The sequence below is a fragment of the Rhineura floridana genome, chromosome 4, assembly GCF_030035675.1.
Source record: "Rhineura floridana isolate rRhiFlo1 chromosome 4, rRhiFlo1.hap2, whole genome shotgun sequence".
NCBI lineage: Eukaryota > Metazoa > Chordata > Lepidosauria > Squamata > Rhineuridae > Rhineura > Rhineura floridana.
This window is the reverse complement of record NC_084483.1, coordinates 184,042,626-184,064,980: the sequence shown is the minus strand read 5'-3', so window position 1 is coordinate 184,064,980 and position 22,355 is coordinate 184,042,626. Positions and strand designations below refer to the sequence as shown.

The 22,355-nt window shown below is 41.7% G+C and overlaps 1 protein-coding gene across 2 annotated transcripts in view; it reads right to left on the bottom strand.

The window, feature by feature from the left end:
* The window catches only part of EPAS1 (endothelial PAS domain protein 1), a 191,575-nt gene that overhangs the window by 138,621 nt on the left and 30,599 nt on the right, over positions 1–22,355 (bottom strand). The window contains exon 1 of one of the 2 annotated variants that reach the window (XM_061625431.1): positions 3,369–3,481. The exons of the other annotated variant lie outside the window; for it this stretch is intronic. Within the exon in view, the coding sequence (XP_061481415.1) occupies positions 3,369–3,439 (71 nt within the window). The 5' untranslated portion in view covers positions 3,440–3,481. Of the gene's footprint in view, positions 1–3,368; positions 3,482–22,355 lie in introns of those variants that run through there. 2 annotated transcript variants of the gene reach the window in all.

Here is a 22,355-nt window from a genome sequence, read left to right as displayed (position 1 = left end):
ACAGTAATGGGAAACCCAAACCAAAACATAAGTACAATGGCCCTCTCCTGGTGTTCTTTCCAAGCAATTTGGAAATATTTTAATACTGGAAAATGAAACAAATACTGTATCTCCAATATATATATATGTACAGTGTTTTTCATTTTATGATAAACATCTATATGCCACCTTTCAGCACAAAACTCCATGGAGACTTTACAAGTATAAAAAACCCAAAGTACAATTTAAATCCCCCTCTAGGATGCACACCTTAACATGGTGAGGGGGTTTGAGAGTGTTGAAGAAGTTGAGAGCAATGCCAAGAGGCTAGACTCCTAGCAGGGGCACCCATGGCGGAATGGTCAAAGCTGAGACACCAGACTAAGATGCATCCAAACTCAGAGGAAGGCAATGGTAAACCACCTCTGAATACCTCTTACCACGAAAATCCTATGAACAGAGTATCCAAAATGCAACACGAGATAGTGTTGGAAGATGAGACCCCCACGTCAGAAGGCACTCAACGAGCTACTGGGGAAGAACAAAGGACAAGTATGAGTAGCGCTGTGACTAATGACACAGCTGGGTCAAAGCCAAAAGGAACCCCAGAGGCTGATGCACACAGATGCGAAAGGAGAGTCTGGAGTTGTACAACACACACAGTAGGAACATGGAATGTGAGAAGCATGAACCAAGGCACGTTAGACATTGTCAAGCAAGAAATGGAAGTATCAACATTACAATACTTGGTGTGAGTGAATTAAAATGGATGGGAAAGGAACGTTTTCAGTCAGGCAACTACAAAATATTTTATGCAGGAAATGAGAAATTAAGACGAAATGGGGTTGCTTTAATAGTGAGAAGGGATGTAGCAAAAGCAATTAGGAGCTACAATGCAAGGTCTGAGCAAGTGATATCAATGAGATTAAATGGGAAACCTATTAACATAACCATCATCCAAGTCTATGTTCCAACAGCAAACACAGAAGAAGAGGATTGGAGAGATTTTATGTAGAAGTACAGGAAGAATTGGTCACACACCAAAACAAGATGTCCTGATAATCATGGGGGATTGGAATGCAAAAGTAGGGAACAGAGAAGAACTAGGAATTGTGGGGAAATGGGGCTTAGGAGACAGAAATGAAGCAGGAGAAAGACTGGTTGAATTTTGTGAAGCCAATAATTTGTTTCTTGCGAACACTTTTTTTGAGCAACCAGAAAGACAACTGTACACATGGACATCACCAAATGGTCAATATAAGAATCAAATTGATTATATAATTGGTAGCAGAAGTTGGAGAAGTTCCATACTTTCTGTGAAAACAAGACTAGGAGCAGACTGCGGTACAGATCATGAACTGGTCATATCGAAAATCAGAGTAAAGCTAAAGAAGAACAACAAAGCAATCATAATGCCAAAATACAATTTAAATAACATCCCAGAAGCATATAAAGATCAAATAAGGAACAGGTTTGAGGCTTTAAACTTAGTTGACAGAGAACCAGAAGAACTATGGACTGAAGTCAGAGACACTATCAGGGAAGAATGCAAAAAGACAATACCTCTACTTAAAAAGAGAGAAAGACCTCAATGGATGACTGAAGAAACTTTTAAAATGGTTAAAGAGAGAAGGAAAGCAAAAGCAAAAGGAGATAGAAATACGGTCAGAACCCTAAATGCAACTATACAGTGACTAGTACGTAGGGAGAAAGAGAATTATTACAATAGTTATTGTATAGAAATAGAAGAGGACAACAAAAAGGGAAGAACAAGAGCCCTATTCCAAAAGATTAAAGAAATGAAAGGGAAATTTAAACCAAGAGTAGGGATGTTGAATAATCAACAAGGGAACACATTGACTGACCAAGATGAAATAAAAGGAAGATGGAAGCAATACACTGAACAACTCTATAAAAGAGATGCCAGGATGACAGGCTCATTCATGGAGGAACCGTAAGATGAAGAACCAGAAATTCTAGAATGTGAGGTGAAAGCTGCTCTTAAAATACTTGGAAGAAACAAATCACCAGGAACAGACAGCATATCAATAGAGTTGCTACAAGCTACTGAGACTGAATCTGTCCAAATTTTGACTAAAATTTGTCAAGAAATATGGAAAACTAAACAATGGCCCACAGACTGGAAGCGTTGCATATACATCCCAATTCCAAAGAAAGGGGATCCTAGGGAATGCAGTAATTATTGAACTATCGCCTTAATATCCCATGCAAGTAAAGTAATGCTCAAGATTCTACAACAAAGGCTCTTACCATATATGGAGTGAGAAATGCTAGTCGTCCAAGCTGGATTTAGAAAGGGAAGAGGCACCAGAAGTCATATCACAAACATACTTTGGATAATGGAACAGACCAAGGAATTTCAGAAGAAAATCACCCTGTGCTTTATAGATTACAGCAAAGCCTTTGACTGTGTAGATCATGAAAAGCTATGGAATGCTTTAAAAGAAATGGGGGTGCCACAGCATCTGATTGTCTTGATGTGCAACCTATACTCTGGACAAGAGGCTACTGTAAGGACAGAATATGGAGAAACCAATTGGTTCCCCATCGGAAAGGGTGTGAGAAAGGGGTGTATTTTGTCACCCTATTTATTTAATCTATACGCAGAACATATCATACGGAAAGCAGGATTGGACCAAGATGAAGGAGGTGTGAAAATTGGAGGGAGAAATATCAATAATTTAAGATATGCAGATGATACCATACTACTAGCAGAAACCAGTAATGATTTGAAACGAATGCTGATGAAAGTTAAAGAGGAAAGCACAAAAGCAGGACTACAGCTGAACGTCAACAAGACTAAAGTGATGACAACAGAAGATTTATGTAACTTTAAAATTGACAATGAGGACATTGAACTTGTCAATCAATACCTCGGCACAGTCATTAACCAAAATGGAGACAATACAGTAGTCAAGAAGTCAGAAGAAGGCTAGGACTGGGGAGGGCAGTGGTGAGAGAACTATAAAAGGTCCTCAAATGGAAAGATGTATCACTGAAGACTAAAGTCAGGATCATTCAGACCATGGTATTCCCAATCTCTATGTATAGATGTGAACGTTGGACAGTGAAAAAAGCAGATAAGAGAAAAATAAACTCATTTGAAATATGGTGTTGGAGGAGAGCTTTGCACATACCATGGACTACAAAAAAGACAAATAATCAGGTGTTAGAACAAATTAAACCAGAACTATCACTTGAAGCTAAAATGATGAAACTGAGGTTATCATACTTTGGACACATCAAGAGAAGACATGATTCACTAGAAAAGACAATAATGCTGGGGAAAACAGAAGGGAGTAGAAAAAGAGGAAGGCCAAACAAGAGATGGATTGATTCCATAAAGGAAGCCACAGACCTGAACTTACAAGATCTGAACAGGGTGGTTCACGAGAGATGCTCTTGGAGGTCGCTGATTCATAGGATCGCCATAAGTCATGGTCGACTTGAAGGCACATAACAACAACAATTTAAATAGTATCTAAAATGCAAAACACAAAAAGGCAGCAGAAGTTGTAAAAAGCAGCAAGCATTTGTCGTAAAACAGCAGTTAGAAGAATATTCCAAAATATCCACAACAAAGGGTCTTCAAGACTAGATTAAAGTCCATCAGGAAAAGAACTACAGAGCATTCCACCCCCCACCCTGGTGCTGGGCTGGGCAGGAGGGATTGGATTAGGCTGAGGTGTGTTGGGGGTCAGCAGAAAGCCCCAAAATAGAGTGTTCCGATGGTGGAGGAAGGGTCGGTGCTGAGTCAGACCGGGATCCACTGGATCCCAAGCTGTTCTCATGGCCATCATATGACAGCATTGACCCCAATCTGGACCATCATGCCCCCCCATCCTCTGCCACACCCAGAGTAAGAAGCAAGACTGAGGATCTGGAGGTAGTCCTGCCTCTCTGCAAAACCCCAACGATGGGAGAGAAGAGTTTGGATTGCACCCTTAGCCAGGAATTCCTTAGGGAGAGAGTTCCATAATTTTAGTGCCAATATGGAGTAGGCAGCATTTATTTAGCTGGAAATGTTGAATTGACATTGAAAAATAACATATACGTGGATCTTATTTTTAAATTTGGATTCAGGATCCAAATTTATCCCCAATGCAAAATATGAGGCAAACTTTTAATTCCCTCTATTTTACTGCATAGTTAAGATTTCCCCCTCTTTTTCTCTTAAAAAATAACAAACAAAACTTCAGATATGGTATATATTTATGATGGCCACTTAGACTTTACTAAATGCTTTCCCAAAAAAATAAACACCGCCAAAGAAAGGAAAAAAGAAGACAGGTCTATGTAAAATTTGCACATGCTTGAAATGTAGTGTGCAGGTGTGACATTAGACTCTGGAGCCTCCTCTTTATATGGTAATGTGCATTTCTTCAAAATACTGTAAGCCAGCCTTCCTGTGTTTCCCATTCTGCTGTATGGGGCCCTGGACTTCTGCCCCCAAATCCTGCCCTGGTGGCACCACTGGTGACTGTGGCAAGGAGAAGCAAGGGTCACTGCTACCTGTTCATTCACTGCCCTTTCTATTGAGCATCTGGGACTGGACTGAAGGCAATGGTCCTTTCAGGACAAGACTTTAGGGTAGATGTCCAAAGTTCCACTCAGCAGAATGACAAGAGAACCCCCAGTCAGCAGGGCTGGCTTACCCCATTTTGAATTAAGCACAGTCTTACATATCATCATCTAAATAAGGGGGCATGTAACATCCCTGAGTATGGAGTCTAAAATTACTTAATTGCACCACTGACTGAGACTGGACTCAAGGCCACCACTACTCAGAGGAAGAATTGCACAAGCGTCAAGCTCCCCTCCACTTTGCCATTGCTGCTGAGTCACTAGTGGAGACTAGTGGCACCAATGCTCCAGGTTTTAGTCTGAGCTTTCAGGGAGCTGTCCAAGGTGCTGAAAGCACCATAGCCAACTCCTTGAAAGGTTGCTGGGAGCACCTTGGCCAGCTCCTTGAAAGTTCAGACTAAAACCCAGAGCAGATTTGCTGCCCCACTGGCATTGGAGCCACCAGTCTCCACTGCTGCCCATATAATGCAATCCATTATATATTTTTGAAAGTTGTTTATTACCAAGAATGTGAGCACCTCCAAAGATATTGTAACCAAACTTTGCATGATGGGTCTTGAGGGTTACATTTTTGTCTATGTTTGGATACAGTTGGCCAGCATTTGAGTCACGTTGGTGACCTGAGCCTTTCAAAATTTGGTTTCTTAAAAGTCCAGAGCAACACTGGCTATGAGGCTGCTAGTAACGATATAAAGCAGCTCCACTGATATCTCCTGTAGCATTGTCATGATTGTTCCCCTTCTTTTTTTCCAGCATTCACCTGTATAACTGCAGCATTTGCAGTTTTTTATGGTAGCCCAGAAAGCGGGTTGTGGGGGTGTGTGGACCCGTGACTCTCCACAGATGTTACATTCCACCTCCCAGCAGTCCCACCCCAGCATGGCCAATAGTCAGAGATGATGTGAGTTGTAGTCCAGGATTCTCTGGAGGGCCACAGGCTCCCAGCCCTGGAATGAAAGGTCTCACGAGTATAGGAAAGCTGGCACCTCAACATTGCAAACAAATGTATTTGAGATGAAGTAGTCCCACTGAACATGGTGGCTCTTAACTTCAGGAGTTGTACTTAGGAATGGAGCCTCTAATTCTAGCTATTCTGTTTAGCCATCAAAAGCAAATCACTTACACTAGAGTAATGCTACATTAGGTATTCTGTAGATTTTATGAAAATCCAAGTCATTATTGCAGCACAACTTTGCACTGCAGTTCTAACAGCAGATACACTGAGGTCTTCAAACCTGGCTCTTTCTCAGGCTGGTAACCAGAAACATGATTTAATGAGCCTAAGAATGTGTGTATATGCACGCATGCATGTGTGTGTGTGTTGGGGGGGTGTAATAGTGGGGGAGAAGTAAGAGAGAAAATAGTATTTTGTTCATATTTTTAAAATGTTCCTCCCACCTTTTTTATCCAACAGTGGATAAAGGCAGGTTTACAAAAACCATGAAAACCAAACCACTGCAGTTAAGGCAATAGAAACCCAGCAAAAACAAAACAAAACACAGAACAAAAACTAATTCTGTGCATATTTACTTGGGAGCAAGCCACACTGATCTCGCTTTTTTGGAGTAAACTTGCAGATGCTGAGGCTGTAAAGCTAAGTGACAATTTAAATATAAAAAAACTAAATCAATTTTGATTTAAGTTTAATAAAAATAACTAAATAAGTGCCAAGCACCTGTCAGTCATCCCAGTGTCTTTGTACTCGGTGAACAGAACATGGGAAGACAGGAGCAGAATTAGCTCTCGCTAAGCAGTTGGGGAAAATACTACCTGCTTTCCTCCCCCATTCCGCCAACCCATTTGTATCTAAAGGGCTAGGCTTCTTTTCAGATGGAAGTGACCAGAATATTATAGACTCTTGCCTTGAGTCTTCATCTAAAAGGGAAACTTCTACAGCAGCCTTTCCCAACCTTTGGGTCCCCAGATGTTGTTGGACTACAGTTCCCACATTCCTGACCATTGGCCATGCTGGCTGGGGCTGATGGAAATTGTAGTTAAACAACATCTGGGGAGCTAAAGGTTGGGAAAGGCTGCTATAGAGGCTTCAATTTTTAAAAGCAATTAAATGACGATTCAGGGCAAGAGGCTGTGATAGTCTGGTTGCTCCATCTCATAAGAAGAGGTGAAGGAAAAGGCAAACAAAATGATCAAGAGCTTGGATTATCTTCCCAACAAGGAAAAGATATAACACATTTGAGGCTTTAAATGACCAGGGTGGGGTGGGGTCATAGAGACTGATATAATGATGTGCAAGCAAGGGGAACAAGAGAGATGTTCTTCTTTTCTCTCACATACTTGAAGTTCTCAGACTAATATTTGACTTGTCAGTTGACTTGACCAGCATTCCGGACCTATATATACACAATATTTGGTTCATTTACTGGCCTTGGAGCACTGAAACAGTGCTGGTGCTCCCTAAAATCGCACCTTCTACACCTGGAGTTTAGGAACTTGCAATTAATCTGCATTGGTTTATGTACATACTATCTTTTAAATGGCTTATGGGCAATTATGGTGACACTGCTTCTCTGACTTTCATATATCCATGTGGTGCAGTTGTTACAGTGTCGGACTGGGACTTGGAAGGCCAGGGTTCAAATCCCCACTTGGCCATGAAGCTCACTTGGTAACCTTGGGAAGTCATTGTCTCTCTGCCTATCTTACCTCACAGGGGTTTTGTGAGGATAAAATCGCGAGGGGGAGAACCATGTTTGTATACCACCTTGAGCTCCATAGAGGAAAGGTGGAATATAAATGTAATAAAATAAAAAAATAAAAAAAATAAGCATAGCCATCTCATGGTTGGGTGAGAGTGCAAATCCCGCTCAGACTGTTCAACCCTCACTGACATCCATGGCTTACTTTAGTTATTAATAGGAAAGGGTTACTTTAGTTATTAATAGGAAAGAGCAACAAACTAAACTAAAATGGGATTTAAGAAGCAGAGCTGTATGCTGGATTGTAATCACGCCTTCTAATAGCTAACTCAGGTGGTGAGTGTCAACAGAAATTAAGTCAAAACCGCTATTGACAAACGAGAGAGGAGTCAGCATGCACAAGGAAACCCAGAGGTTTGCCAAAGTACTTTTTTTTTTAACCAAGGGGGCAAAATCTCAAAAAGCAGCCCAATTTAGACTGAGCAGTAGTCATGGAATATTGGGTATCAGTTGGGAAAAAAATTGTGGAGGTGGAGATGGAATGCCCTGCTTGGAGAGAAAGACCGACTACGACCCTGAATATGAACAGTCCTGTTAGAAGAGAGGATACATTGCAGCATTTTGTTGCTGGCCCTGCTTGTAATGGACTATCAATCATTTATTTTGCTGCTTTTCAGAAGCATTTTTTATATTTCCTCATATACAGAGCAAGATATTTGCTTAGCTACATATCTATGTGCCAAGGATACAACTGCAGTAAATAGAATTCAAACCTTCCACGTTTTGCCTATTAGACACCTTTTTCTGTTTAGCTCAACCTCGCATTGGGCTTTAATGCACACATCTATGCCAAAAGCACAGTGCTGGTCTTTCACCATAATAAATGATTGATTGATGCCCAAAGCACATCCTACACACTTTACGTCTGACTCAGAGCTTCAGACTGCAACCATCAGCATGAGCAATGCCACCTCGCAAAGCAGTCTCTGCAAGAGACTCTCAGGTAAGCTCCTCAGGTAAGCAGGCCTGCTTGGCCAACAGTTTCAGACACAATGCCTCTCAAATCTGCCATGTTAACAGCAGAGCAGCTAGGCCTAACGCACACAGCTATAACAAGCAGTGAGGAAATATTATGCAAGACCACAGGAAGTCAAAGGAGACAGTATTCTGGGCAGGCCTGGCAAGAAGTCTGTGTGAACTTCAGCTAACAAGCAGACCTCGGTCATTGGCGCCAAACCAAGCAGAGAACATTCCTAATGCTACTGAGGATAATGCTCCACATGTTTTTGCCAGTGGGCTGTGCTCCAGAACGTTGTGTACCTGACAGAAATCAGATAAACCCAGGTCTCTCTCTCTCTCTCTCTCTCTTTGCCAACTGTTGTTTTTTGGGTGGGTGGGTGAGGAGAGGGTGGGTGTTCATTCAACATTTGTTAGAAATGGCAAATGCATTGCTCCAATGAGAGCTTTGATCATTGTTACTTTTTCAGCTCTTAGCTGTGGTCAGTAACCTTACCAAGCAACCCCTTCTCTTTTTTTGCAGGGAATTCCTACTTTTTCTGTACCTTTGCCTATTGCTGTATCAAATTTTCACCCAAAGTGAACCTAGCTTGTATATTAGCTTCCTCAACAACACCTTGGCAATAGCAGCATTTGGGATGGCACCTTGAAATGCAATTGCTTGCACAAATACACTGTTCTTCAGTGGTGCAATGGTATAGTGCCCTGGTCACCAATGAGTTTTGCTAGGATGACCACACTGAGAAGGGAGAAAGGGGGAAGATGGTATTCCCACATCCCAAGACAGAATGCTATCAAATCTCACTTACACAAAAGCTGTATAATCACACCACCTTTTCATCTTTGAGGCGAGCAGTTTCAAACCAAGGAAACACTATTCATGGACTGGACTTGGCCCAGTTAGTGACCTCCCCATCCCCTCCAGAAAAGTGATTTCCTCCGATGGATATATATATTCAAATCCCTGAAAATATTTACAGATGCTAGACTATATTGGCCTTTGTTCTAACACAGTAGGGCTCTTTTTATGTTCTTAGCTCCATTTAATGTTGTTATGGGGGGCGGGTTAAGATACTATTTAGAAGTTTTATTGAGAAGAAAAAGTCTAGGTTTGGCCCAGAATCTTTGGCTCTGGAGGACCCACATAAAATATATTAATGGGTAGAATTGCAGTTCTATAAACCAGAAAGTAAATTGCATTTAAATTCCATTGAAATTACTGGAGCCAAATTTGAAGTCAACATGCAACAGGATTTGGGATGCAAGTCATATGCCATTTTACCTAGGAGTAACATAGGAAACTACCTTATACTGAGACAGACCATTGGTCCCTCTTGCTCAGTATTGTCTACATTGACTAGCAGGGTTTTCCAGGGTTTCAGGCAGGGGATATTCCCAGCCCTACCTCGAGATGCTGGGGATTGAAATTGGGACCTTCTGCATGCCAGGCAGATGCTCCACCACTGAGCTACAGCTCTTCCCCGAGTATGCTCCCTCACACCCTTTGTTTCAATGGCGCTTCATTAGAACTAACTTTAACTGCATCAGTACCTATAAATATTTGCTAGCTATTTACCCAATTGTTGGTGCTGGAATATTCCAAAATTTTGGAAATGTTGAGATTAGTGCTTTTCATATTGATGAAACTGAACATGGCAAGTGATTGTGCCAACTAGTTTGGATGGCTGTACTCCGTTCCCTTCTGAATAATAATAAATTAAACTAACTACCACTCACCATATGCTCAGAGGCACATGTTACCAAATTCTTCCAAGCTACACAGGAAGTGGATTGGACTGTGAAAGACAAACCCAAATTGTGTTTGCATTTTGACAAATTTGTAGGGCAGTACAATATCTCAGAGAGGAGGTCAGGTCTCCTGCTCCCCTGGTGCATTCACTATAGCTGCCCAATTTCCCTGCTTTTTAAAGTTTGATAGAAATAACTGTTGGCTATAGGTACATTCTTAAACCACAAGGGTTTTTTTGCCTATTACTGAATATGTCTTCCTCTTTTGCAGGATTAGTTATTGGGCCAAGTTATTGTATTGTTAAGGCCCTTAATATAAACCACTGATGAATGGATTGCTTAATATGTGCATAGCATTAACACTGATTGTACTAAGTATTATTAATTGTCCCGTTGTATTTTTACACTTATTTCAACTTTTGATGTGCTTTAAAATGAACTGTTAAGGAATAGCTGAGCAATGTAATATTGTAGCGTATAAACAATGGCTGACTCTTTCCAATATGTGTACCTGCTAGAATGGGAGACAAGGTTGTAGATATCATGCTATCATCATAGTAGTGTTGATTCACCAAACTTCCATTGAGCAGATTTAAAATGGCTGCTGTCCTAACTAATGTTTGATCATAAAAACATTCTGACAACAGAATTCTACTTCTCCTATGGAGTACATAGGAAGTCGCCATGAACAATCATTTCTGAAAAATAAAATCTTAATTAAATAGTTTCCTATAGAGTGCTTTCACCTTAAGCCTCGATAAATTACAAAACACTTTCTTCAAATGTAATAATTTAAATACAGATTCATCCTCTGCATGCCTTGTGTGCTAGTAGAAGTACCTAACAATTATGTTGACAGCAGCAAATAAGGGTGCAGCTTCACAATAATAAATTCTGCTTTAATATGAACTAATGCAGTACGATCTAGCCTCAGGACTAGTTGCTATCAAATGATGAATAATATCATTGTTCATTAGCTTTCCTTTTCAGACTTAAAAAGAAAGGTGGTGGGAGGAGGATTTTACAAATTATTGCCCTCTTCAATTTGTCTAAATACTTAAAAGTTTAATGGGAATTATGTTCAAATAACAGTTTTAGCACTGGAGGGCACTCTAGTGTTCTGTGCAGTGCCCAGGTCATATTGGTGCTACATCAGTCTAAACCAAAGGTAAACATGCAGGGCTCATCCAGACATGGTACAGTCCTTGCAAGATTGCAGCAATCACCTGTTTCAAAATGCCCATATGCAGGGAGCTCTTAACATGGACATATATTCATATTAAAAGATTCAGTGAAAGCATGACTGTCTACACACATACACATGTGTTTATGCATGAACCTGGGTTTTAAAAAAGACCTTTCAAACTTCATGTAGATCCTCTCACTTTTTATTGGGCTTCCCAGTGACATATAAAATGGACTCATTTTATAAACAAGAAACTTATAGCATGGAATATAGCAGCAATTGTGTTTGTGAAAAATTCCAGTACAGCACTGCCTCGCAAACACAAGGTGATGCAATGTGGATCCAGCCTTAGATTCAAATCCATATTCAACCAATATGTTCACTGAGCAACCACCTTTGACTAGTTACCATCTCTCTTCTAACCTGAGGATAAAAAGGGGTTGTAGTGGACAGCACGATGAAAATGTCGACCCAGTGTGCGGCAGCTGTGAAAAAGGCAAATTCCATGCTAGCGATAATTAGGAAAGGTATTGAAAATAAAACAGCCGATATCATAATGCCGTTGTATAAATCTATGGTGCGGCCGCATTTGGAATACTGTGTACAGTTCTGGTCGCCTCATCTCAAAAAGGATATTATAGAGTTGGAAAAGGTTCAGAAGAGGGCAACCAGAATGATCAAGGGGATGGAGCGACTCCCTTACGAGGAAAGGTTGCAGCATTTGGGGCTTTTTAGTTTAGAGAAAAGGCGGGTCAGAGGAGACATGATAGAAGTGTATAAAATTATGCATGGCATTGAGAAAGTGGATAGAGAAAAGTTCTTCTCCCTCTCTCATAATACTAGAACTCGTGGACATTCAAAGAAGCTGAATGTTGGAAGATTCAGGACAGACAAAAGGAAGTACTTCTTTACTCAGCGCATAGTCAAACTATGGAATTTGCTCCCACAAGATGCAGTAATGGCCACCAGCTTGGACGGCTTTAAAAGAAGATTAGACAAATTCATGGAGGACAGGGCTATCAATGGCTACTAGCCATGATGGCTGTGCTCTGCCACCCTAGTCAGAGGCAGCATGCTTCTGGAAACCAGTTGCCGGAAGCCTCAGGAGGGGAGAGTGTTCTTGCACTCGGGTCCTGCTTGCGGGCTTCCCCCAGGCACCTGGTTGGCCACTGTGAGAACAGGATGCTGGACTAGATGGGCCACTGGCCTGATCCAGCAGGCTCTTCTTATGTTCTTATTTACACTGCTGAACTCCTTCGAAGAAGGGCAGATTAACAATGAATTTTAAAATGAATTGGTTTTTTTAAAGGACTCTCAGAATGAATATGAATTGGACAGCATGCTGCAAGCATAAAATTATACCCTGACTCCTAAAATGTAAATGTACTGCCTTCAAGTCGATTCCAGCTTATGGCGACCCTATGAATAAGGTTTTCATGAGGCTGAGAGGCAGTGACTGGCCCAAGGTCACCCAGTGAGCTTCATGGCTATGTAGGGATTTGAACCCTGGTCTCCCAGGTTGTAGTCCAACACCTTAACCACTACACCACACTGGCTCTACCCTGACTCCTAGCTGCTACTTAAAAAATAAAATATCTTCATGAAATCTTTGTATAAATGTTATGATTTTCTTTGATCTAAGCTGAAGCAAAGAAGAACAAAGACTTTCCATGTTTGGTCTTAGAGCCCATCCATATGAATGTATGATCTGCAATGTTATTGCTTTGTATCCTCATTAATTCACTGTCATCCATATGACGTTGCAAGCTAGTACGGATTTTCATGTTCACAAATCTGCATTAAGAAATACCACTGAAATTGATATGCTTTGCTGTGTCGATAATCGCATTAACATCTGTGCACTCGGACAATGTCACAGACTTTCCTATAATAGACAGTCAATGGGCACTCCTCCATCATATGCCAAACCCCTTATCTCCTTCCCACCCAAAAGCACATCCATAAACCTGCGTATGCGTGGAAATTTTTTTTTAAAGATATATGTTTCTGTGCTTTTCCGAAAACACGTGCGAAAAGCAAACAATCATTATGGACCAATCACTGAAAAGGGGGTGGACGTAGGGGAGTGGCCAATCCTAAAGCAATTTAGGGGGGGAAAAGCCCACACATATGGATGCTTGATAATTGGGTTTTCACAATAATCCAACCACCAACAGGACATGTATTGATCTTGAGGCCACCAACCGAATATGGAAAACGTGGATTTTGTGGTTAGGCATGGATGGGCCCTTAGTCCAGAAAGATGGCCCATTTCCCTACCAAGTCCAATAAGTTACATCAACATAAAGAATGCAATGTAATACTTAAGGTAGGTCTAAAGCTCTGTTTGGTTATGATCATGCTATTAGCTGTGAAATATATATTGGGGGACATTTTCATAACTTTTCCACTATTCCTTTCCCCCCCGCCCCGCCCCCCCAAATCTGGTTGACTGAAAGTCAATCTAAAGTGGAACTGCATATGTTAAGGGAATCTTGTGGGTGGTTCCATTTATACCCAGATCTTCAACTCACATTTATTCAGTCCAGTTTTCTGAAGTCTTCAGGTGGTGTCAACCACTCACAAGGCCAGTTCAACTCATACATTTCAACCAAAATTGACAGAAAAAAATAGTTCAGGATGGGGGAAAACGCAGGAAATAGTTGTTTGATTCAGCCTTTGGAAACTGAACTGTGAGAACCAGCATCAAAGACAAAGGCCCTTTTATTTCTTTTTTAAAAACTGTATTTGTAGATTTTCATCTCACCCTCCACATTTTGGGATGAGTAATAATTGATTAAAATCAAATAGAAACCAAAACCAGAAGTGCTATTATATTTGCCAGTTGTAGTCTTCTGCCATCCTCCCAGTACAGTAAATGGAATAAGCACCATACCAAGCAATAAAAGTCCATGCTTACTCAGATTTTAGAAATATGAAATAGGAATTCAGTTTGAAAATGGCTGCAGATATACATCTTTGGAACACTGGTATTCCCTCTCATTACAAAGGCATTACAAAGGCACATTTTCTGGTTGTTTTTCTACTCCTTTTTGAAAAACACAAAGAGGACTAGAAATTACTCTAAATCAGAGGTTCCAAAACTGGTCTGTGGACCACTAGTGGTCTACAAGCTTCATTCAGGTGGTCTGCAGCAGGTCCACATTAAATATCCACACTGATTTTTAAATATATTTGTATTGCTTCTTTTGTTTCTTCAATTGTATTTTATTGTATTACAATTTGAATTCTATGAAATGCAAACTGTATAATGAACATACAGTATAATAAAAGAAGCAATGAAAATACAATTTAAAAAAATCAAAGCACCTAGTACAGCGCATTGCAATTGCTTCAACAGGCAGAAAAATGATTAAGTCATCCACCAAGACCATCAGCAATTTTCAAATAGTGCATGAGGAAAAAAATGTGGGAACTACTGCTCTATGGGCTCATCAACACAGGGTTTTACTGTGTGTTTGGTGCTACTTGCATCCCCTTTTAATTCGCATGGTTCACATGATGTTACTGGCAAACAGAAGCTATCATGCAGTTCCCCCCCCTCCGCCCGTATACCCATACTAGCACAATCCTGATAATCCAAAAAAGGAAGGAAAAAGTCTTCACTCCATATCTTTAGGGCTTGCAGATGCTTTGATCTGATGCTTTTAGGTGAGTGTGTCAATTGTTTCCCTCTCCACACCCACTCTCTTCTCCTCCCTTCTTTCGTTTCCTTTCCTGTGGGCTGTTCTGCAAGCTTCTTTTATGTTGCAAATGGTGCCTTTATTTTCTCCCCCCCCCCCACTAACTTGTGCACAAAAGAATAAAACTGCTCAAACAAAGATTTTTATTTCATCTGTATTGTACCAGTGAAAATACAAATAATTGCACTTCTGGGTTATTGCTTTTTTAAATGAAACTTACTGGTAGAACAAACTGAGCATGCTCGGTTGCCAGGTAAACAGAGGGAGTGGAAATGTTAAATTAGAGGGTGTGGTCTCTAGAAAACTGCGTGATTGATGCTTCCCCTTAAGTGTGACTAGAAAACACCCTGTTTGCAGCTGGCATTGAGCCCTTACTGTAGACAGTGCAAACAGCAAACGGAGGTAAAAACAGCGTCTTTAGCACGAAGTTATGCTCCCATGTGGATTACCCCAAGTCTCAGAAATCACTCATTTCAGACTTAATAGCCTATTAGAGAAATCCACTTTCACTATACAGCAGAATGTTCAAGTCACTACTAAAGATGTCTAAGATGTTTTAGAACTTTATCCTAAAAGGTTTATAGTTCTCAAAGCAAGAAAAATTGGCTAGGTAAAATTCCTCCTGCAACTTATTTCATTTCTAGCCTTTATGAAAGGAATGAAAACTATAAATTACAATTTCTAGATGAAGGTTCCACTAGTACACTACTGGGAGGAAGGGTGGGATAGAAATCAAATAAATAAATAAATAGTAGGACAATGGAACCAATTATGTAGGGTAGCGGTGGGCTCTCCAACACTGAAGACATTCAAGAGGCAGCTGGACAGGCACCTGTCGGGTATACTGTAATTTGGATTCCTGCATTGAGCACAGGGGGTTGGACTCAATGGCCTTATAAGCCCCTTCCAACTCTACTCTTCTGTTATTCTAGTTCCAGATTATTCCAGATTTTCTTCTCTGTCTCTGCACAGAGACCCACAGCTATATAATTCATAACGTTTTTAAAAACAAAAACTCCTTCCATACCTGAAAAAAAAAATTGCATATTTGTAGAGTGGGGACTGGGAACAAACAAAATACAGCTCATGCATAAGCAGAGATACAGGTCTTGGCCTGATTTGCATATATTTCAGTAGCAAATGTTTAATTTTCTAGGAACAGAATATTGAATTTTCTTTGCAGAATCTCTCCCTCTGTCACACACACACACACACACACACACACACACACGAGCACAAAGTATAGGCCAGGGGTAGAGAGCCTGTAGCCCTCCCGATGTTCTTGGACTCCAACTCCCATAAACCCCTGCCTGCATGGCCAAAAGTTGAGGGTAGTGTGCAGTAATCCAGCAACATCTGGAGAGCCACAGATTCCCATCCTTGATATTGACTGACAGGACACAAATATATTTCAATTAATATGGGCCACTGCTTTTCTTTTTCTTTGGACTGGTTGCTTATTCAAGCCACCTTAAAAATAATTTGATCAGTGTTTGTTTTGGAAACAATGGGATGCAATGCTAGTCCTAGTCTGATTAGACCCACTGAAAGGAATAAGCATGACCAAGTTAGGTCAATTAGTTTCAATGGGTTTACTCTGAGTAAAACTGAGTTGGCTACAACCAACTGCCAGTCCAACTATAAAATGGGGAGTTGGAACTCATCTAGTGCGCAACTGCCAAGGCGCATTCGGAAATTCAATGTGATCAAAGCAGTAGAAGCTGCCACTCACAAAAGCAACTTCTGCTGCTCAGTACACTCTACCAACTGAATCAAGGTATCATTTTACCTACTTTGTCCACCACATTCTACAGATCCAGCATGACAACATCAAACTATACCCATCATCAAACCACAATAGATCTGCCATCTGCAAGATATATTCATTGTGATTTAATCCCTAAATACTTACCCAGCCAATTATTTCCAATGGTATTTAATATCTATAGAGATGTTATAGCATAAAGTTCACATTCAGATCTGATATAAAACCCATTGAAAATTACATGTTGCTCAATAGGTGCAGCTTACACAGAGAGGCACAAGGGGGTGGCATGGCAGGAAGATTGCCTCATACTTTGACCACACCTTTCCAGTAATTACAAGCCATTACCATTATTAATTATTGGTAGTAATAGGCCCCAAATGGGGATATGGGTTACATTACATAAACCAGATATGTAAGAGAGAAGCCTGTCTAAAGAAGGTTATAAAATCTAAACGAAGACAAAGAGGTAGGATTGGAAACTGAAGACAGTTATCGTTTCTCCAATTTTAAGGCTGCAGACACACCATACAGTTCAAGCATATGACTTCCCCTAAAGAAGCCTGGGAACTGTAGTTGTAGCTCTGTGACGGATACTTAAGTGCCAAAAAGAGTACAATGAAGGCACCTGCCTAATGTCAAGAGGCAGTGAGTTCCAAAGCATAGGTGGTGCCACACCAAAGGATCAATTTCTTACAAGAGTAGAACAAGTACTATGTGGCACGCGTAACATGGAAACCACATATTAAACTTGGCCTAGTAGCAAACTGACAACCAGTACAGATTTCAGAGAAGAGGTATTATGTGCTCATAGGGTCCCACTCATGTCAGCAATCGTGCCACAGCATTCTGCACTAACTGCAGCCCCCAGGTCAGGTTATTCTGCATGGAGATTTCTGTGACCTTGGCTGACTGGCTGCCGGGATGTTTTTAGTTTTGGTTAGGAACCCTTAATGGTTGTGGGATGCTGAGTTTTCTGCCTTACTCATAGGAATTTTGTTGGGGCTGGTATGGTATTGCATTTAGGAAATCATCATTGTCTTTTGTTTTTGTTTTTCTATTCACTTTTCATTTACTTCTGATCTCATTCCCTCATCCATAGAAGCAAGAAAAGTGGTTTCATGTGCTCAGCTCAACCCCCTTAAACCCACTGATGATGCACCTTGTTCCTTGCATTATGGTTTGCTTCTTGTCTAATAGTGGTCAAAGAGAATTCACATACTGGGAAGTGTGGCTTCAGTTGCTGTTGTTCCCAAGCTACTGCCTGTGAAGTTAGACCAAACCATGTCTGTTTTCTTTCTGTCAATTATTACTTATTGGAATTGGGTTGGCTGTCAAAGTGAATTTATAGCAGCCCACAGGGTAGGCAGGAAAGGGTAGAACATCTTCTTAACTCTTACTCCTTCCTCAAACCTCTCTCTGCAGTGAAGGGTCAAGTTTGTAAAAACATTTGGAGCAGCACTTTAAAAGGCAGAGGCAGGGCATTCCAGGCAGGGGATTGCCAACTCTGCTTTGATATTGATATCTTTGCAGAGGACCCCTAGTAAAGTCTTACCAAAAGCACAATCCTAACAATATCTACTCAGAAGTAAGTCCTGTTGAGTTCTATGGGGCTTAGACCCTTAGTAAGAGTGCTTAGACTTGCAGCTTTCAAGGGCATCCATCTTTACTCCTGAGTGCTCCCATCTAACATCTCCACAATATTATTATTTATTTATTATTTGATTTATATCCTCCCCTTCCTCCCAGCAGGAGCCCAGGACAGCAAACAAAGGCACTAAAAACACTTTAAAACATCATAAAAACAGACTTTAAAATACATTAAAACAGAACATCTTTAAAAACATTTTTAAAAGGCTTTCAAGACATCTTTTAAAAAAGGTTAAAAACATATATTTTTTTAAAGGTTTAAAAACATATTAAAAAGTAATTCCAACACAGACTGGGATAAAGTCTCTACTTAAAAGGCTTGTTGAAAGAGGAAGGTCTTCAATAGGCACCCAAAAGATAACAGAGATGGAGTCTATCTAATATTTAAGGGAAGGGAATTCCATAAGGTAGAAGCAGCCACACTAAAGGTCCATTTCCTATGTTGTGCGGAACAGACCTACTGATAAGATGGTAGCTGCAGGAGGCCCTCACCTGCAGAATGCAGAGATCGACTGGCTATATAAGGGATAAGACGGTGTTTCAGGTATCCTGGTCCCAAGCTATATACACCAAAAGTAGAACCTTGAACATAGCCTGATAGCAAATGGGCAGCCAGTACAACTCTTTCAGCAGTGGGGTGATATGTTGGCGATACCCTGCCCCAGTGAGCAGCCTCGCCACCACATTTTGCACCAGCTGCAGCTTCCATCCAACCTCAAGGGCAGCCCCACATAGAGTGCATTATAGTAATCGAGCCTAGAGGTTACCAGTGCATGGACAACAGTGGTCAGGCTATCCTGCTCCAGAAACTGTCTTATCAGCCAAAGCTGGTAAAAGGCACTCCTAGCCACTGAGGTCACCTGGGCCTCTAGCAACAAAGTTGCATATAAGAGCACCCCATACTATGGACCTGCTGTTTCAGAGGGAGTACAACACCATCCAAAGCAGGCAACTGACCAGTTATCTGAACTCGGGAACCACCAACCCACAGTGCCTCCATTTTGCTAGGATTCAGACGCAGTTTATTGGCTCTCATCCAGCCCACCACTGAGTCCAGACAGCGGTTCAGGGCTTGCACGACCTCTCCCGATTCAGATGTTACAAAGAAATAGAGCAGGGTTTCATCAGCGTACTTCTGACACCTCACCCCAAATCTCCTGAAGACCGCTCCCAAGGGCTTCATATAGATGTTAAACAGCATGCGAGACAAGATGGTACCCTGCGACACCCCACAGCACAACTGCAAGGGGCCGAAAGACACTCACCCAATGCTATTCTCTGAAAACAACCTTGGAGATAGGAGCGGAACCACTCTAAAAAAGTGCCTCCAATACCCATCTCACCAAGTCAGCCCCAAAGGATACCATGGTCAATACCATAGTATCAAAAGCCGCTGAGAGATCAAGTAAGAGTAACAGGGTCACACTCCCCCTGTCCTTCTCCCAATAAAGGCCATCCATCAGGGCAACCAAGGCTGATTCAGTCCCATAACCAGGCCTGAACCCAGACTAGGATGGGTCAAGATAATCTGCTTCATCCAAGAGTACTTGCAATTGCTGGGCCACAACCATCTCAATCACCTTCCCTAAGAAGGGGGTATTTGCGACTGGTCAGTAATTGTCACAAACCAATGGGTCCAGGATGGGCTTTTTCAGGAGTGGTCAGATCACAGTCTCTTTCAGGGCAACTGGAACCACTCCCTCCCACAATGATGCATTGACCACACCCTGGATCCACTTGGTCAAACCCCCTCGGCAAGCTTTAATAAGCCAAGAAGGGCAAGGGTCAAGAGAACATGTTGCTGGCTGCATCATCGCAAGCACCTTGTCTACATCATCAGGCCGCATCAACTGAAACTGTTCCCAAGAAGTTGCAGCAATTGTTGCACCGGTCACCTCATTGGGGACTACAGTAGATGTGGATGGGGCATTAAGACTACTATGGAGACGAACAACTTTACCCTCAAAGTGCCTTGCAAACAATTCAGTGAGTCTCCAAAGGGTCTAAAACTCAATTTTCTGGAGTTGATGTCAACAGACCCTTGACAATATGGAAAAGCTCCACTGGACAGCTACTTGAGGATGTGATGGAGGCAGAGAAGTGGGCCTTCTTTGCCACCCTCACCGCCACACAGTAGGCACAGTTATGTTTTACTCGTGCCCGATCAGCCTCACAGCACGTCTTCCACCACTTGCACTCTAGCCATCATCCATCCTGTTGCATTACCCTTAACTCACTAGTGTACCAAGGTGTAAACCGGGCTCCACTATGCCAGAGAGGGTGCTCGGGGGCAACTGTGTCAAGAGCCCAACACACCTTGCTGTTCCACAGCATGACAAGAGCTTCAACATGGTCACTTGCTCTATCTACTGGGAACTCCCCCAGGGCATTCAGGAATCCAGTGGATTCCATTAGTCTCCGGGGGTGGACCATCTTAATCTGTCCACCACCACCACCCCTGCAGGGAAGGATCAGAGCCATAAGTCTAAACGTCACCAGGAAGTGGTCTGACCATGACAATGGGGTGACATCCACCACCACCCATCTCCAGACCACCCCTTTCTCCATCTGGAGCAAAAACTAAGTCGAGGGTTTGTCCTGCCCTATGCATCAGGCCAGTGACAATATATAATATAAATAAATTTAATTTCTGTGTCGCCTATCTGGCCAATGGCCACTCTAGGCGACGTACAGCAGTTAAAACACAATAAGATAAAATACAATAGTACAATAGAAAAACAATAGAAAAACAGTACAGCAGCAGACAATGATATTAAAACAGGGTATTAAAACAGGATAGGAGGCAATTCAATCCAGTAATTAACCCTCCCCGGAAATCCCAAAGGCCTGTTGAAAGAGCCAAGCCTTTAAGGCTTTACGAAATGTATTTAGGGAAGAGGCATGCCGGACATCTTGTGGGAGGGAGTTCATAAGAACATAAGAAGAGCCTGCTGGATCAGGCCAGTGGCCCATCTAGTCCAGCATCCTGTTCTCACAGTGGCCAACCAGGTGCCTGGGGGAAGCCCGCAAGCAGGACCCGAGTGCAAGAACACTCTCCCCTCCTGAGGCTTCCGGCAACTGGTTTTCAGAAGCATGCTGCCTCTGACTAGGGTGGCAGAGCACAGCCATCATGGCTAGTAGCCATTGATAGCCCTGTCCTCCATGAATTTGTCTAATCTTCTTTTAAAGCCATCCAAGCTGGTGGCCATTACTGCATCTTGTGGGAGCAAATTCCATAGTTTAACTATGCGCTGAGTAAAGAAGTACTTCCTTTTGTCTGTCCTGAATCTTCCAACATTCAGCTTCTTTGAATGTCCACGAGTTCTAGTATTATGAGAGAGGGAGAAGAACTTTTCTCTATCCACTTTCTCAATGCCATGCATAATTTTATACACTTCTATCATGTCTCCTCTGACCCGCCTTTTCTCTAAACTAAAAAGCCCCAAATGCTGTAACCTTTCCTCGTAAGGGAGTCGCTCCATCCCCTTGATCATTCTGGTTGCCCTCTTCTGAACCTTTTCCAACTCTAGAATATCCTTTTTGAGATGAGGCGACCAGAACTGTACACAGTATTCCAAATGCGGCCGCACCATAGATTTATACAACGGCATTATGATATTGGCTGTTTTATTTTCAATACCTTTCCTAATTATCGCTAGCATGGAATTTGCCTTTTTCACAGCTGCCGCACACTGGGTCGACATTTTCATCGTGCTGTCCACTACAACCCCAAGGTCTCTCTCCTGGTCGGTCACCGCCAGTTCAGACCCCATGAGCGTATATGTGAAATTCAGATTTTTTGCTCCAATATGCATAATTTTACACTTGTTTATATTGAATTGCATTTGCCATTTTTCCGCCCATTCACTCAGTTTGGAGAGGTCTTTTTGGAGCTCTTCGCAATCCCTTTTTGTTTTAACAACCCTGAACAATTTAGTGTCGTCAGCAAACTTGGCCACTTCACTGCTCACTCCTAATTCTAGGTCATTAATGAACAAGTTGAAAAGTACAGGTCCCAATACTGATCCTTGAGGGACTCCACT